The 16,427-nt window shown below is 49.3% G+C and overlaps 2 protein-coding genes and 1 long non-coding RNA gene across 3 annotated transcripts in view; 1 reads left to right on the top strand and 2 right to left on the bottom strand.

Annotated features, from left to right (window-relative positions):
- LOC108788099 (zinc finger protein 62 homolog) overlaps positions 1-16,427 on the top strand; it is a 949,422-nt gene that overhangs the window by 528,506 nt on the left and 404,489 nt on the right. The window lies entirely within an intron of this gene.
- The window catches only part of LOC108788075, a 150,109-nt gene that overhangs the window by 43,344 nt on the left and 90,338 nt on the right, over positions 1-16,427 (bottom strand). Inside the window, exons 19-20 of the mRNA XM_018557807.1 lie at positions 8,910-9,384; positions 8,456-8,825 (exon numbers count right to left, since the gene is read on the bottom strand). Of these exons, the coding sequence (XP_018413309.1) occupies positions 8,456-8,825; positions 8,910-9,384 (845 nt within the window). The remainder of the gene's footprint in view (positions 1-8,455; positions 8,826-8,909; positions 9,385-16,427) is intronic.
- Positions 13,452-15,922, bottom strand: LOC108788117. Its single transcript, XR_001941311.1, has 3 exons — positions 15,851-15,922; positions 13,892-14,018; positions 13,452-13,484 (listed from the first exon to the last, which is right to left on the bottom strand). It is a non-coding gene; the product is annotated as an uncharacterized LOC108788117 (long non-coding RNA).

The following is a 16,427-nucleotide window of genomic DNA, read 5'->3' as shown; positions in this document are numbered from 1 at the left end:
CCGGAGATTTTTGCCTCAAAGGGCAACTGGAGCCAACCGTTTTGGATTGAGTGGAGATTGATTGGAACCCCTAAAACAGTAGAAAGTTATCATGGCACACTCACAAGCCAGCATGTATGATTAGAAACCCTGTCAGGTTTTTATTGCTGTCGGGGGGTCCCTGTTGGGAAGATTCACCCTCTCTGTTTGTCCTGGTGACTGTTATCACTGAAAGTGAAAGAAAATCCCAAATGTTGGGATGTCATCAGAACAGGAATAGATGGGAGATCTTCAAATGGGGACACTTTCTCTGCTGACCACCAAGTATCTCCCTCGCTTTGGAGGGATTTCCTGTCATGGCTGTTGGACAGGAAGTGAAGGGAAATCTCCCCAATAGGGAGCTATCTACACTCCCTTGGTGGCCGACGCTTCCGCCTACACCCGGTCCTACTTCAGGTTCAGAGTCTTTGGCATCTCAGTTGGCTGTGGTGATGTAGCATGTGCACGGGGGTTAATGCATCTCGGCACAAAATCGTGAAACAGACTTCACTTCCGCTTCGGTCCACCGCAATTCATTCTCCACTAGAGAATGTTTGGTGAAAGTCACATTCACTGCTCTATAAATAGACTCCTTAAGTGTTCCAAAGGCAGCCTGATGCTTCCAAAATTACACGGTGATGTCGGAACCCCAGGGAACAGCTTTTCATTCCAATGGGAAGTCAATGTCCAATTGCCCTGAGGGAACCTTGCCGAAGTATTCTTGTATCTATGTATATTAATATTTTTTCGACAAATGAAATCTTGACCTTGCATGAAATTTAATACAATTTACAAAATGAAATATTTTATGATTTGTATTGAACCCAAGTCAATTTTTAACTAATAATGCACTTTTATAGCACAATATTATCAGTTCTCCTGCAATATGCAGATTGAACACTAGATGGCGGTCTAAGAAACCAGGCCGCAGCGTTACAGGTCAGCCTGTGTTTCTTTGTCCGGTGGCGCCACCTGCTGGTCAGCCTGGGAGTGGCCGCGCGAGCAGGAAGTTAGCTGGACCGCAGAACCCGGAAGTCCGGTGGAACGCACGGCTAACACGTGACATGTGCTTCCTTCATTCATCGCCTTCAGCTGTCTGTTTTGTTTAGGGCCGCTTGTTTCCGGTGCCCTGCAGCTCCAGGAAGTGACTGGAGGGGGATTTTCAGGTAAGAGATAATTTTATTCTGCACATAGTTAAAAAAAATAAAAAATGATTTAGGGTTGTATATAAAGACTATGAGATCTTAACAGTTTACACTGGAGGGGGGACTAAACCCAGTTTACACTGGAGGGGGGTGGGGACAAAACCAGTGGTGAACGATTGGCAGGTCCGCCATATAACGTCACAATGGTGGTGAATTATTTTCATAACCCTCAGAAATAGCCGTGAAGTGAACCTGTCGCTAGGCAATACAAACTGGCCAATAGGAGGGGCCACGAAGTGGGAGGTCACAATTCCACTACCTTCAGCACACACGCGGCACCATTCTCTGCTCCGCCATCTCCCACAATGCACTGCATCCACCCCTCGGCATACAATATGCAGAGGCTGCTTCTGGGGGGGAAAATTATATCAAATTTCGGATATAAATAAGGCATTTACCTAGTTTGTAAAATACGGTTTTGCCGTCACCATTCTCCTCTGGCATTTCTGTATAGGTGAAGGATCCGAAAACGCCCTCCGACGCGCTAGAGATGGAGAAGAAGGACGTTACAGAGAGGATTCTAAGCCTGACACTGGAGGTCATTCACCTGCTGACCGGAGAGGTGAGGAGGATTCTGGGAGGTCACATGACATCACTCTTATCTCTATTAATAAAACACAGACCTGACCGGAGAAGTGAAGAGGATTCTGGGAGGTCACATGACATCCCTCTTATCGCTTAACAAAACACAGACCTGACCGGAGAGGTGAGGAGGATTCTGGGAGGTCACATGACATCACCCTTATCTCTAGTAATAAAACACAGACCTGACCGGAGAGGTGAGGAGGATTCTGGGAAGGTCACAGGCTGCAATTAATAACATGTAACCTTGTCTCTGGATACACAGGAGTACATAGTAGTTCAGAAATCCAGCACCCGTCCCTGTGGGTCCAGCAGAGCGAGAAGGACCAGGGACCCCATCATGGATCCACCACCTCTCTCTTCGACCCGTGAGACGAGAAACGTCAAGAAGATTCTCCAAGTTGCCAACAACATTATTCATCTGCTGTCAGGAGAGGTGAGCGGTGCCGAGAATTACCAGGCCATTATCCAGGAACAGCGAGGGATGAGTTAGTAGTTTCCTATCTGGTGTCAAATGGTCACTGTTCCTTTTTGCAGGTTTTGGGTTGTTTAGAAGACCACGAGGACCTTTCTGAAGATGTGGTGATATGTGAGGAGCAGGCCTCGACCTCACTGGGTAAGGAGCTTATGCTAGAGATATTCCTTCCATAACAGAAAGTACGTTTTCTCCTTGGTTCCTGGCTTCACCCCAGAACGTTCATGGACAGTTACGGCAGCATCCATAGAGTAGCCTGAAGGCCAGTTTCATCCAGATTGTGTTACCAATCATTGTCCAAGCCCTGGAGGTGCGGGACTTCTTTCCCCCGAAAACCTGTTGAGTGACTGGACTATTTTGCCTCAGCCCAGAGCCAGGTTCTAAGCCCCAATGAAGGAAAATGCACTTTACCTGTTATTTACTTGAACTCACTTGTACAAACATTGGTCCAAGACTAACACACACACCTACCAGATACATTTAGGAGATTTTCATTATAGTTGGCCCAGGACCAGATGCTGTCATAACTGCTTGAAACCATGTTTTTCTATTTCTGGACCTTCCCTCTAACTGCTTTTTATTTCCTTTCCTCAGATATTCCCAAGAGCAGAAGTAAACCGGAGGGACGGCAAATTCATGTTGCGCTGCCTCCTGTCCAAGAGGAGAGTGAATACATTAACCATTCCCACCGAGGATCTAAATTAGCTCAATGGAGTGGTCAACAGGGGGACTTCTCTCCAGACTTGGACACTGGCAAATTCCAAGGCCATCAATTAAGTTCTCCAAACCTTTGTGATGTAGGGATAGGGACCTCAACTGATGATCAGGAGGACATAGAATATGCCGTGGTTCAAATTAAGGAGGAACTGGAACGATGGAAAGATGGGGAAGGGCTTGAAGAAGACCATCTTGCCGAAGCCAAAACCTCAACAACAAAAGACATTTTTCAATGCCAGGCTCATGATAATGAACCAACAGAGGTAGGCCGCACCAACCCAAATAGTCAGCCTCCCTCAGGCACTGTAGATCACAACTCCACAACATCTCCAACCATCCCCAATGCCATGACCTATAAGTGCCCAGAGTGTCCAGAGGTCTTCAGTTGCCACTCAGACCTTTTCAAACACCAGAGCCGCCACCGCGGGCTACCGCTGTTCGCTTGCCCGCTGTGCGGGAAGGATTTCACCAGCAAATCCAACCTCGCCAAGCACCAAAAAATTCACACGGGTGAAAAACCCTTCTCCTGCGCCGAGTGCGGCAAGCGCTTCCGAGAGAAGCACTACCTCGCCTCACACCAAGCCGTCCACAGGGGGGCGCAGTTGATCGTGTGCCCCCAGTGCGGCAAAGGTTACACATCAAAGTCAAACCTGGCTAAGCACCAGAGAATTCACACGGGGCAGAAACCCTTCGGCTGCTCAATCTGCGGCAAGTCCTTCAACCAGCGTTCTGTGCTCCTCGCGCACCAGCGGACGCACACTGGAGAGAAACCGTTCTCTTGCGACTTGTGCGAGCGACGGTTTACTGACCGACTGCAGCTGGTGCGCCACCAAGCCATGCACTCAGAAGAGAAGCAGTTTTGCTGCAACGAGTGCGGCCAAAGTTTTAGCCGTAAGGACCTCCTTCTCAAGCACCTGGCCACCCACTCAGGGGACGCATGCCCCGATTAAATGTTTCTAAAACGCTCATTCAGACCCGGTTTCTGTGACTATTTTTAATTCAGCGAGCGGACAAATACATTTTGCCACATGTGAAGGCCATTTCAGTGTTCAGCTACTTCTCGTCTCAAACCACCAAAAGTGTTTTAGGTGTCACCGTGCATTTGAGGCACTCCTAGTGTGAACGCAACTTCTTCTGACATTGGGTCTGAGGGATCTTCTGCTGTTGAGTGAATTGTGCCATCAAACAATGATGCAGCAAAGGGATGAGGGCACGGACTCATAACGTGTCAGGACTTATCAGGCCCTGGATTTGGGTTCGTGCAACAAAAGGGTCTTAAAGTAAAAAAAATGGGGGTACTTCAACCACTTCTTGCTATACAAATTTCTCTTTCAGTTGGACAAGAATTGTTATGGAGAAAAATAAATTGATTTCTGGAAATATTCTTGGTTGGTTGTGTGCCAAAGCAGTGCTGGAGGATCTTCAGTAGTTCCATCATCTCCTACGCTTGGTATAATGAAGAGAGCAAGGGCAGAGGCCAGCAATGACTGGCACAAACCTCTACAGTGGTAGCATGTTTCTGGCCCAGGCAGCACGCCCCAATTAAGCCATATCTCAGGACGGTTCTACTGACAACTTTGGTGGTCGCCAGTCTTTGGCGCTGTACCATGAGTGGTTGTAGTTTAGCTCATGTTCCGTTGCAGCTAGTTCCAGATTAGAGGGAGATTAAAACCTGTGCTGAGAGAATTTCATAGGGTGATAGTTATTTAGAACATGATATCAGCCAACATTGGTAACCATAAATATACAGTATGATCTACATCCACCACAAACCTAAGTTCCCACCAGCACAGTCCCGCTCCTCCTACAGGAATGCTTGGCCCCCTTGTAAGGGCCGCATTGCAGTGGGGAATCTCAGAACTCAAAAGTAGATATTTTTCAGGACTGGAGTCCTAGAGATGTCAGAAGCCAGAGGTTGCTTTGACCCAATTAAACAAGCCCATAACGTTAATTTTGTTTGGCCCAACTGACTCTTTAAGCCATTCAGTCCAAGCAATTACATTCATTAACAATTCAATAGGCCAGAGTTGTGTTATTTAAAGCTTTATTGTTCTTGTAATCCAAAATCTGACTTTGAACAGCCACTAAACATCAACTACGGGTCGGTTTCTAGGAAGTTTTCAATAAAATGTGTAAAATTGTTGTTGGGGAACCAACCAGATGCCAGATTGTTAGCTTGTAGATATCCAGTATCTGAATAGGTGCATTGGGGAGTGGATGGGTTGGGTTGTTGAGTTGGGGAGTGGTTGGGTTGGGGAGTGAGTGGTTGGGTTTGGGGTGTGTGTGGGTTGTTGAGTGGGTGGGTTGGGGAGTGGTTGGGTTGTGAGTCAGTTGTTGGTTGGGGAGTGGTTGGGTTGTTGAGTGGGTGGGTTGTTGAGTGGGTGGTTGGGGGCTTGACATGAATGTTAATTTCAGTGCTTTCACGACTAAGAAAAATGAAAGTGAAAGTAAAACTGGATCGCGTGCTGGCTCCTTGTGTCTCCTGAGGTGAGATCTCACCACAAGGATTCAGTTACGTCCGTCCGCTGTGGCTGTTACAAAGGCAAATGATGGTGTCACGCTGCCTGGGAGTGAGTGACACCCTCATTAGAAGTTTGAGAGGGACAGAGATACAAAATGCACACAGAGATGTAGCCCTCAGGAAGGGAAAACTGGCAAGAGGCCGTAGTGCCACCTGAAGACCTAGCTCCTGAATGCACATAACAGTATCAATAAGCAGAGGCACATGACAGGCTGGATGGGATGGGGACAGACAGGCTGTCCCCATCCCTCTTGCCTAGGGGCTCTGTTAGCAAATACTGTATGCACTATGAGGAGCTGGTAGACTGTCATGGTAGCATCTGTATCGGTTTGGGATGGGGGGCTAAAACTCTGTAGCTTTTCTCAGCCAAGCCCATTGGAATAAGGGCCCAACAATACTCCACACATAACCCTGTGAAATGACAATGAGAGTTAATACTTAAATAATTGCTTAAGTCCGGTCCTGACTGGTTTACAGAATGAGAAATCCAGCTCATACGTGTAAATAGAATTTAATAACCGCTAAGTTCATATATAACACTTCATAGTAACACCATCCAGGGGGTGGGGGGGGGTCAATATAATCATTAATACTTCAATGGAGTTCAGCCACCAGTGGTGGTTCTTGGAGGGAAGACACGGATTCAGCCACCATGGCTGCCCACAGTAAGGTTGATATGTAGGTATGCTGGGAAGTCCATGCCGAGAGATTGTGTGGGCCGAGAAAAATATAGTTCCTGACCCTCGAACAGAAAAAAAAAATTCCTTCTGTTTAAAAGGTGACTCCACTTTCTGGTAAACGTGTTATCGTAAGGCGGGGCAGCGGAATCAGGGACTTGGTGAATAGATCTTACCCTTCTTGTTCCCGTCGGCCTGTATAAGCTGGTGAGGTAACTTTCACGTGTTGCCAAAGTCATGTGATGTAAACAAAGAGCAGGGAATAGACATATGTGTGGGGTTCCCCCAAAAGTCATACCAGACCCTTTAAGTCTGGTAGGAATTTTCAGGGGGAACCACACCCCCCAAAAATGGGGGGGAAAGCGTGGTGTCCCCCATAACATTCAGAGCACAGGCTTGGCAGGGCAGGAAAGGGGGGCCTGCTGTGCCTGTGCTCGGATCAAGGGTCCTTTTAGGAATTTATGGGGCGGTGGGGGTTCCCCCTTAAAAATCCTACCAGACCTAAAGGTGGTATGTCTTCAGAGACACAAAATGGTCCAGCCAATTACTAAGCTTGGTTCCTGAAAGGTAGAAGGGGAGGGGCCAGAAATAGACACCATACTCTGAAGTAAGTGCTGTAGCGTAAGTCAGTACCGTGTGAGGAGAATGGTGAATTCTCAGGTACGTACTGCTTGTTCTTTCTGTGTTTGGCTCTCCTACAGTGTACCTTAGCAGTTCAGTAAACGGAAGGCAGAAACGGAGTACCCTGGCTTCAGGGGTGAGAAGGAGGAGAGTCCCATGGCTTTGAGGTCCCTGGCCTTGGCTTTAAGGAGAATGTGGGGAATTTCCTGGCTTCACAGGTGGGGAGGAGAGGAATTCCCTGAGCAGGGCACTGAGGAGAATCTATCAGCCTTAGGTGTGAGGAGAAGGAGGGGACTTCCCTGCTCCGGGGTGTGAGGAGAGGAAAAGGACTTCCCTTGCCTCGAGAGTGAGGATAAGGAGTGGATTCCCTGACCTCACATGTGAGGAGAAGGAGGGGACTTCCCTGGCCTCAGGTGTGAGGAGAAGAAGGGGGACTTCCCTGGCGTTGGGTGTGAGAAGGAGGGGATTTGGGTGTGAGGAGAAGGAGGGGAATTCCCTGGCCCCAGGTGTGAGAATTCCCTGGCCCCAGGTGTGAGGGGAAGGAGGGGACTTCCCTGGCCTCAGGTGTGAGGAGAAAAAGGGGACTTCCCTGGCCTCAGGTGTGAGGAGAAAAAGGGGACTTCCTTGGCCTCAGGTATGAGTAGAAGGAGGGGACTTCCCTGGCCCCAGGTGTGAGGAGAAGGAGGGGAATTCCCTGGCCCCAGGTGTGAGGAGAAGGAGGGGACTTCCCTGGCCTCAGGTGTGAGGAGAAGGAGGGGACTTCCCTGGCCTCAGGTATGAGGAGAAGGAGGGGACTTCCCTGGCCTCAGGTGTGAGGAGAAGGAGCGGACTTCCTTGGCCTCAGGTGTGAGAAGGAGGGGAATTCCCTGGCCTCAGGTGTGAGAAGAAGGAGGGGACTTCCATGGCCTCAGGTGTGAGGAGAAGGAGGGGAATTCCCTGGCCCCAGGTGTGAGGAGAAGGAGGGGAATTCCCTGGCCCCAGGTGTGAGAAGGAGGGGACTTCCCTGGCCTCAGGTGTGAGAAGGAGGGGACTTCCCTGGCCTCAGGTGTGAGAAGGAGGGGACTTCCCTGGCCTTGGGTGTGAGGAGAAGGAGGGGGACTTCCCTGGCCTCAGGTGTGAGGAGAAGGAGGGGGTTTCGCTGGCCTCAGGTGTGAGGAGAAGGAGGGGACTTCCCTGTCCTTCGGTGTGAGAAGGAGGAGGTGACTTCCTTGGCCTCGGGTGTGAGGAGAAGGAGGGGACTTCCCTGCACCAGGTAGGAGGAGAAGGAGGGGACTTCCCCAGACTCTCTGACATGTTGTTGAAGGCTATTACCTTCTATAATCAATACGTGCTGTATAATAATTCTGCATTTGCTTCTCCTGCTGTGAAAATGATGGGGTGCATGAGGCGTGTAAATAAATATGCTCCTTTCAAGGACCTCTCACTACTACTACAGCCGGATGTATGACAGGTTGGGAAAAACCATTGTCTCAGGTGACATGCTTAGTTTGTCTCTCCTGCAGTGCACACTGGTACATTGCAGTATATAAAAACCTGTAAAAAAAAAGAAAGACAATTTCTTATCCCTCCAAGTCTTCTTGTTTGCTCCTGGAAAGCAAATACGTGATAAAAAGCTAAAACGGTCCATGGTCTCATTAACCCGTGTGAAGTCTTTGATGGACGACTAGGCCGGAGTTACTGCTAAAGCACTTCCCGCACTGCATGCAACAAAATGGCTTCTCTCCCGTGTGAGTCCGGTGGTGCAGAAGGAGGTTGGCCTTGCGGTTGAACACTTTGCCGCACTGGAAGCAGGCGTACGGCTTCTCCCCCGTGTGGATCCTCTTGTGGCGGATAAAGTTGGACTTGTCATTGAAGCTTCTCCCGCACTCCTGGCACTCAAAGGGCTTTTCTCCCTTGTGGATGCGCTCGTGCGTCACCAGCTGCGAGTTGGTGGCAAAGCATTTGCCGCATTCGGTGCAGGCGTAGGGCCTCTCCCCCCGGTGGGCCATTTGGTGGACGACCAGGGTAGACTTATCGGCAAACTTCTCCGGGCACTCCGGGCAGGAGAACTGCTTACCCCCAGAATGAAAGACTCGGTGGCGGACCAGCTCGGCCTTGCTTGTGTAGCGCTTGCCGCACTCAGCGCAGCAGTACGGCTTCTCGCCCGTGTGTGTGCGCTCGTGGATCAGCAGGTTGGCCTTGCGGTTGAAGCCCCGGCCGCACTGGTCACAGGTGTACGGCTTCTCGCCGGTGTGTATGCGCTTGTGGCGGCCGAAGTTGGACTTGTCGTTGAAGCTCTTGCCGCACTCGGCACAGACGAATGGCTTCTCGCCGCGGTGGATGCGCAGGTGCGTCACCAGGTGGGAGTTGCTCTTGAAGCTCTTGCCGCACTCTCGGCAGCCAAAGGGCTTCTCGCCGGCATGAAGCCTCAGGTGCACCATGAGGTAGGAGTTGCTGCTAAAGCACTTGCCGCAGACAGAGCAGACGAACGGCACCTTGCCGCGGTGCAGCCGCTTGTGGATCAGGAGGTCGCTGTTGTGCGCAAAGCACTTTCCGCACTGGTTGCACACGTGCTGCTTCATGGCGGCTCTCACTGGCACGTTGGCCCCAGGGTCCATGTCTCGTAGGTATTTTCCATACGGGTTGAGGCCGAGGTTGGAGGTGTACAGGTGGGCGTTGGAGTTGAAGTTGGCCGGGGCGTGGAAACTCTGGTAAAAGTCGCTGTGTTTCAGCTGGTAATTGGTTGGTGGACAGCGCTGGAAACCTGATGGATGGGCGCCATTTCCGAAATCTTTGGAGGGAAGAAAAAGAAAAGACAAGAATGTAGAGGAAGAAATCAAAGTACCCCATCATGTGATCACTATGGATAGCCAACCATAGTGATTGCTGGGTTTGTTTGCAAACAAACCTCTCCCAGCTGCATGTCAGTGTATCTCGTTCTCTATGCACTTAGTGTGCATTTTGGACCTCCTCTTCAGAGGAGTGCTGGAGACCCTCCAAAAATGGTTGGAGTAACTGAGACATGCAACTTAAACTATGTAAGGAACTGAGACAAGAAGCTTAAAGGGTCTCCTGGCTCTTGGCACTCTTCAGGAGGCACTTACTGTCAATTCAATTTGGGACTCAGACAATACACAGCTCTATATGGCAACACAGACGTGAGGAGGAGGAGAGCCGGAGTCTAATAGAGGCTGATGGCTCCTGACTCCCCCCACTAGACACATTCCGTCCCCCATTACTGTCTACTGACAGAGGAGGGGGTAGAAGAAGAGATTGAAGCCCCCTATACTGAGATGTATGAGAGACCCCAGAGAGTGTGTGTGTGGGCGGGAGACTGGTCACATCTCTTGGCTGGTAACACACAATGACATGATGTGAGGAGGAGAGCCGGAGTCTAATAGAGGCTGATAGCTCCTGACTCCCCCCACTAGACACATTCCGTCCCCCCATTATGGTCTACTGACAGAGGAGGGGGGAGAAGAAGAGATTGTTGTAGTGACTGAACAAGGAGAATCTGGGACTTTTTTCTGGATTTAGCGTTGATTCCTCACCTGTACTGATCTCTGTAGGGATTTCCTCCTCCTTACACTGCCGCTCAGTCTCTTCGTCCTCTTCATCATCGATGACGACGATGTTCAGATTTTCCTCCTAGATACCAGACACAGAATAAAGGGTTGAAAGGAACTCCAGTCACCGTTATTATTTACATTGTTGAAGTATAAAATAGGAAGCTTTGGAGTAAGTGTAAACTTCTCACCCCATCGGAGAGGACAATATCTCCAGATATCGGCAAAATATCTGCAGAGGCAAGACGGTTGGTTGACAACCAGAAAAGCAAAGCCCACCCACCCTCTCTTTCAAAATGGACGTTTAAAAAAAACCCTCCCATCCTTTTAGATGTCAGATGAAACTTCCAGTGGAGGAAACCCATAGACAGTGGTGGGGATGGCCCAGTCAGTCCAACTAAAACTTAGTTTGATGTCCCCCAAGGACTGCAAAGTCAAGGTCTCCCCTCCTGTGGTCCCTGCTCCACCCTCTCTACTTGTTGGATGTTTCCATTATATGGGGAATGCAGGACGATTAACGATACTGCACAGCAGAGAAATCTCACTGGTGGAGACACTGGAGAAGCAGCTGGGCGCTGGATGATCTAACGTCCACCCAAAACAGCATCAACAAGACTGACCCTTGAAGGTGTATCTATAGCCAAATCTTTATTTTTGTGTTAGTTTAGTGTTCCCATTGGAAAACTTTCTCTACCAGTGACAATGGTCAGAATTGGTGTTTCTCCCCCAACGGATAAAGTTCAGATGGGGCCAAACCCTTCCATGCCAAAACAGTTCTGGATAGAGATACACTTTAAGGCCTCGGGAGAACCACCATCTTCTATGTCACAAAGCCGTATGGTACCTCTTTGTGTCTTTTGTAGGGCGTCTCATTCAGCGAGTACTCTTGGGGATAAATAGAGTGGACACATCTCTCTGGGGTACTGGCAACACTGGAATCATCTGGGGGAAATAAAACAGAATCAAACATCAGCCAAATACTTAAAACCGCTTTTTAGAACCTCAATGAGTGGGTGAGCCGGAGGACAACAGACATCTCCTACATTGGGAGAACATATTTTATAGCCAGAGGTCTTCCAAGCATTCCTTACTCACCGGTGCTGATATAATTAGCTATTTCCTCCTCTTTATCCTGCGGATCACTTCCCGGGTACATCGCTCCCTCCTCCATTCCCGGATCGGAGTCAATTGTCCAAATATCGGAATGTTCATTCTAAACGGGACAAGAACATGAATTGGGATCTGACATATCAAATGAAATACATCGATGAGACATCCCCACCCAAATCTTAGGTTGGTCTACAAAAGTTAACATTTGAGTTGTGCAGCAATAAAGCTGTCAGTAGAAAAAAACATTACACACCTAGACATTGGAGGACTATGACCCCTTTGATGTTGAAGGAGTGGGGGAGAAAATAAAATATCTTACGCCTAAGGAGGAACTGACGGCTAGATGATATGAGCGTTACACAATTTTGCAAAATATGGAGCATGGCTCCTCCTCCGCAACACAGCTCACCATCAGAGCCTACTGTCCTTATAACAAGGCCATCTGGTTCTTCCCCGCTAAGATAGAACTGCAGTAATTGGGGCCCCTCTCTTAGTCAGGAATCCCTCTCATCTCTCCTCATCCCCTACTGCCCCTGTTACCTTCCCTCCTTCTCTGCCCTTCAATCTTTTGCTATTCCTTCCTTTACCAGCAGGACAACTGACACCCCCATACCAGCAACTCTGGGGTGACCCTGTAGGTACCTAACGTGACCGGAAGCTATTGTCCGGCCTCTTTTTCCTGGGCCAAGCGTGTCTATTGCCTGTATTGTGGCAGGGTTGAGGGTAGAGCAAGGATAGGAAGCCCCGGCACTCTAGCTGCTGTGGAATTACAAACCCCATGATGCATTGCAAGGCTGACAGCCACAGACATGAGACAGAAGCATTTTGGGATTTGGGGTTTCACCACCCACGGAGTGCTGAGGTTGCCTACCCCTGGGGCAGAGCAACAAAGTGTACTATGTACTTCAGTTCTCCCAACGGCAGGCTCCCTCCATCAGTACGACTGGTCCCCCGAAGTCTCTACTATAGGGTGTACCAGGCGGATGTTGTGTGAAGTACAATGCAGGTCACACTGTCCTGCAGTGTATGCGAGGGGGCAGAGGGCCCACCCCACAACCCGGGGCGATGGAAAGAATAGAAGATTGCCTCTTTCCTCTTGTAAGGCAGCGGGTTTGCATTGCAGACCTCCAGACTCTAGGGTAAGACAGTTTATCAGTAGATCATCCACATGGTGGAATAGTCCTCAGGTATGGGTTTAGGGGCTGGCTTTGGTATTAAAACATGAAGCAGGGCCAAAAATTGGGAACATTTGTGAGCAGAAAGAAAATCGTTCAATCCACATTTGCAAAAATGTTGTATATTTTACCTCAGGCAGTGCTTTGTGAAAGGACTGGTGGTTTTCTTCAACAGAATCCTCCGTTATAAGGATTTCCTCTTGAGGGATCTCATGGGCTTCGTCCATGGAATCCTCGGAATACAGAGAACGGGCCTGAGGGATCTCATGGGCTTCATCCATGGAATCCCGGGAATACAGAGGACGGGGACATCTCTCTGGTGGGTTCCTCTTACTGGATCCATCTGTAGGAAACACACACACTGACTGAATACATTGTTTCTATGTGTGTATCAGATGATGGGGGATCTAGGTGGACCCTCCGTATTGCCCTCTCCTCTTACCCGGTGATGTGATGGTCTGATGGTTCTCCATCATGACGTCCTTGTAGAGATCCTTGTGTCCTTCTAGATACTCCCACTCCTTCATGGAGAAATACACAGTGACATCCTGACACCTTATAGGAACCTGACACACACAATGATACAGTCACCATCCAGACACATCCCCTGTCTGTTCCTGGATCATGTCCCAGAATTCCCGGCACCGCTCACCTCTCCCGTCAGCAGCTCGATGATCTTCTGGGTGACTTCTAGAATCTTGTCATTGTTCTTTTCAGGCATCATAGAGGGAGACGGAGGGTCCTTGGTGGGGATCTGGTGCCTTCTCCGTCTACCTGAGACAAGACGGTGGCTCCTGGCTGTCACATGATCACTGGAGTTTGTTTCAGGTACATAAACCTAAATTAAGACAAACGCTATGAAATTTCCTTCCAACAAGTCAAGATCTCACCACGCCAGTCAGGTCTGTGTTTTATTGAGTGGTGTCATGTGACCCACCCAGACTCCTCCTCACCTCTCCGGTCAGGTCTGTGTTTTATGAATAGAGATACGAGTGATGTCATGTGACCTCCCAGAAGCCTCCTCACCTCTCCGGTCAGGTCTGTGTTTTATGAATAGAGATACGAGTGATGTCATGTGACCTCCCAGAAGCCTCCTCACCTCTCCGGTCAGGTCTGTGTTTTATGAATAGAGATACGAGTGATGTCATGTGACCTCCCAGAAGCCTCCTCACCTCTCCGGTCAGGTCTGTGTTTTATGAATAGAGATAAGAGTGATGTCATGTGATCTCCCAGAATCCTCCTCACCTCTCCGGTCAGCAGGTAGAGTATCTTGAGGGTGAGCTTAATTATTTGCTCAGTCATGTGACACCGATCCTTCTCCATCTTGAGGCTGGGCTCAGGTCCTGGTGGTGGGGACCAGTTCGAAGATGACCTGTTTTGGGAGATTTACGAGTTTTATAGTTGGGGACTTTCCTGCACTGCTAAGTAACTGGAAATTTTTGTTCCAAAATAAATAAACTCCATCTTTATTTTTTTTTATGTGTTTGGGATTTATTTTGTTCAGGAGGTCTTAACCCAATCTGCTTAAGGTGGCCCATTGGGTCCCATATTCCGTCCCTCCACCCGGTTATACTCACCTTCCCTTACGATTGTGCCACTCCATGTATCCACCAAGAGAAAGCCTCCTCAGAGCACACATGGGGCTTTGTTCCCCTTCCCCATCCCCTTGTGACTGCACTGGGCCAATGGGCGCCCACTGACCAATGGGATGCCCAGCCTTAAAGTAAACCTGACATGTGACTAACATGTGACTAACATGGAGGGGCTGACCTGCATACTAATAGTATTGATGACAGTAACCCTCTGCAAGGCTGAACTTGCATCTCCCCCTCGAGGACACTCAGAAAGCCCCCTCATATAAGAGCTAATTCAATGACCACCCAACAACTGAGACTCCATCACCTCACCAATTTGGGTGTCTTCAAAGCCCACCCCGGACCACCTTATTCTGACCTTCACATGCCTCCTCCCTCCTTGCTCCCGCACCACGCCAGACTTTACATAGGTTTAAGGCGTTGGGGGATTTCAAACATGGCTTCAGTCAGGCTACAGGTCCAGCCATGTTCTCCTTCAGCTCCTCCAACCTTGTAGATAGTTACACTACACCATGCCGGCGCAGGGTGTGCCTGCGACTCCCGCTGCCACGCCCTCTTGCAGCTCTGCGGAGTTGATTGACAGCAGCTCCCAGTACGAGCCTCGCTGTCAAACTGCAGACGATGGCATGCTGATATTACAAATGTGTGCATTGATGGGGTGGCATGGTGTTTGGCCACACTCGATGAAGTGAAGGTCCTCCTGAATGGCAGCCAAAACTGGACTGGAGAGTGGAGAGGGATTAGAACCCTTGTAAGGGATACTTATTTGTCCGTTAACACTGAGAGTGAAAGAAAACCCGAAATTCTGGGTTGTCACCAGAACATGAACAGATGGTAAAATCTTCCAATGGGGACACTAGTTCTGGTGACCACCAGAGATTTCCATCACCAGCTATAGCAACCGGGAGTCTGTGTACATGTAATCAGCTTCTTTGTTGGGTCCTCCTATAACAATGGTGTCACCCCCCTCCGTGATGCGTCACTGTTGACACCTAGTGACGAGGTCAGGTGATCCCCCCGTATCGGGAACGGTCGGCCATTTTGTGACAGAAGAAGGCTCAGCTGAATGGACAAGGAATGGACAAAGAGATAAACTCAAGTAGGTGGCCCCGTAGAGGCCATGTGGTGAGATCGGAGGGTTTCAGGTTGGTGGCTTGGCGATGTGACGGTCATTGGACCCTCTGCTGACCCAACAGCTGAGTGGGCGGGGCTGGGAACCCGCTTCGATGAGGTACAGGGTTCCCAAAAGGCAAATTTCGGCATCATGGCTGGCCAACGCACCCTGGCGACCCCCCGGATGATAAGCGGGAGCTCCCCGTGTACCTTTCCAAGGCACATATTTCCGCTTCTGAGCAGGGCATCCCTTTAGATGACGCAATGAATGAATTATTGCACGGTTCAATGGCCTAGTGAGGAGGAACAACCCGAAAACTTCAGGGAATATAATAATAAGAGGTGAATCATGTCAAAGCTGCCCAGTGAACACACAATCTGACTTAAAGGGACTGAACATGACTCTGATGTAAATAATCCAAAAAGGCTCCAGGCAGCCATTAGTCTCCTCTCTGTCACCCCGAGGCTCCATCACCCTCACAAGCCCGGGACTTACCGTAGGGACCCTTTTCTCTGTCCCCTTCAGTCCTATCACACCGGAAGGGGATGACTGTGTCAGAGTTCTGCTTCCTGGCTTTGCGTTCCACGGCGCTTCCGGGTTCTGCGTTCCAGGAGCGGCACAGGGCTGTGAAGTCAGCTGACGTCGAAAGGAGAGCTCCGTGCGCCTGCGCAGATCTGGCCGGTGACGTCACAATGGACCAGAATCCGAAGATTCTCCAGGTGATACAATGTAACAGTGCGCGTGCACGCGGAGAGCTTTCAGTGAGGGGCCGGTGAGTTCTGCGCCCTGCTATAGGGGGGCGCCACTCCGCACACTCCATACTGCAGTTGTAGCAGCTCAGGGAATTAATTCTAATGCCAAGTGTTAAGAATGAGAGCTGCACCGATTGTTATTATAAAACCCGAAGGATAAGAAGAAGAAAATCAAATATTGTGGCAAATTTCAGCTCTGTTATAATATTAAATATTATTATTTTTGTTGTTCTTATTAGTTTAATAAACTTGGTATAGTACGATTGCATCTTATGTTTAATAATAATAAAAAAACATTATATTTATATTATATAGTCTTT

The sequence above is a fragment of the Nanorana parkeri genome, unplaced genomic scaffold (genome assembly GCF_000935625.1).
Source record: "Nanorana parkeri isolate BGI_ZX_2015 unplaced genomic scaffold, ASM93562v1 scaffold305, whole genome shotgun sequence".
Lineage (NCBI taxonomy): Eukaryota > Metazoa > Chordata > Amphibia > Anura > Dicroglossidae > Nanorana > Nanorana parkeri.
This window is presented reverse-complemented; position numbering and strand designations above follow the sequence as displayed.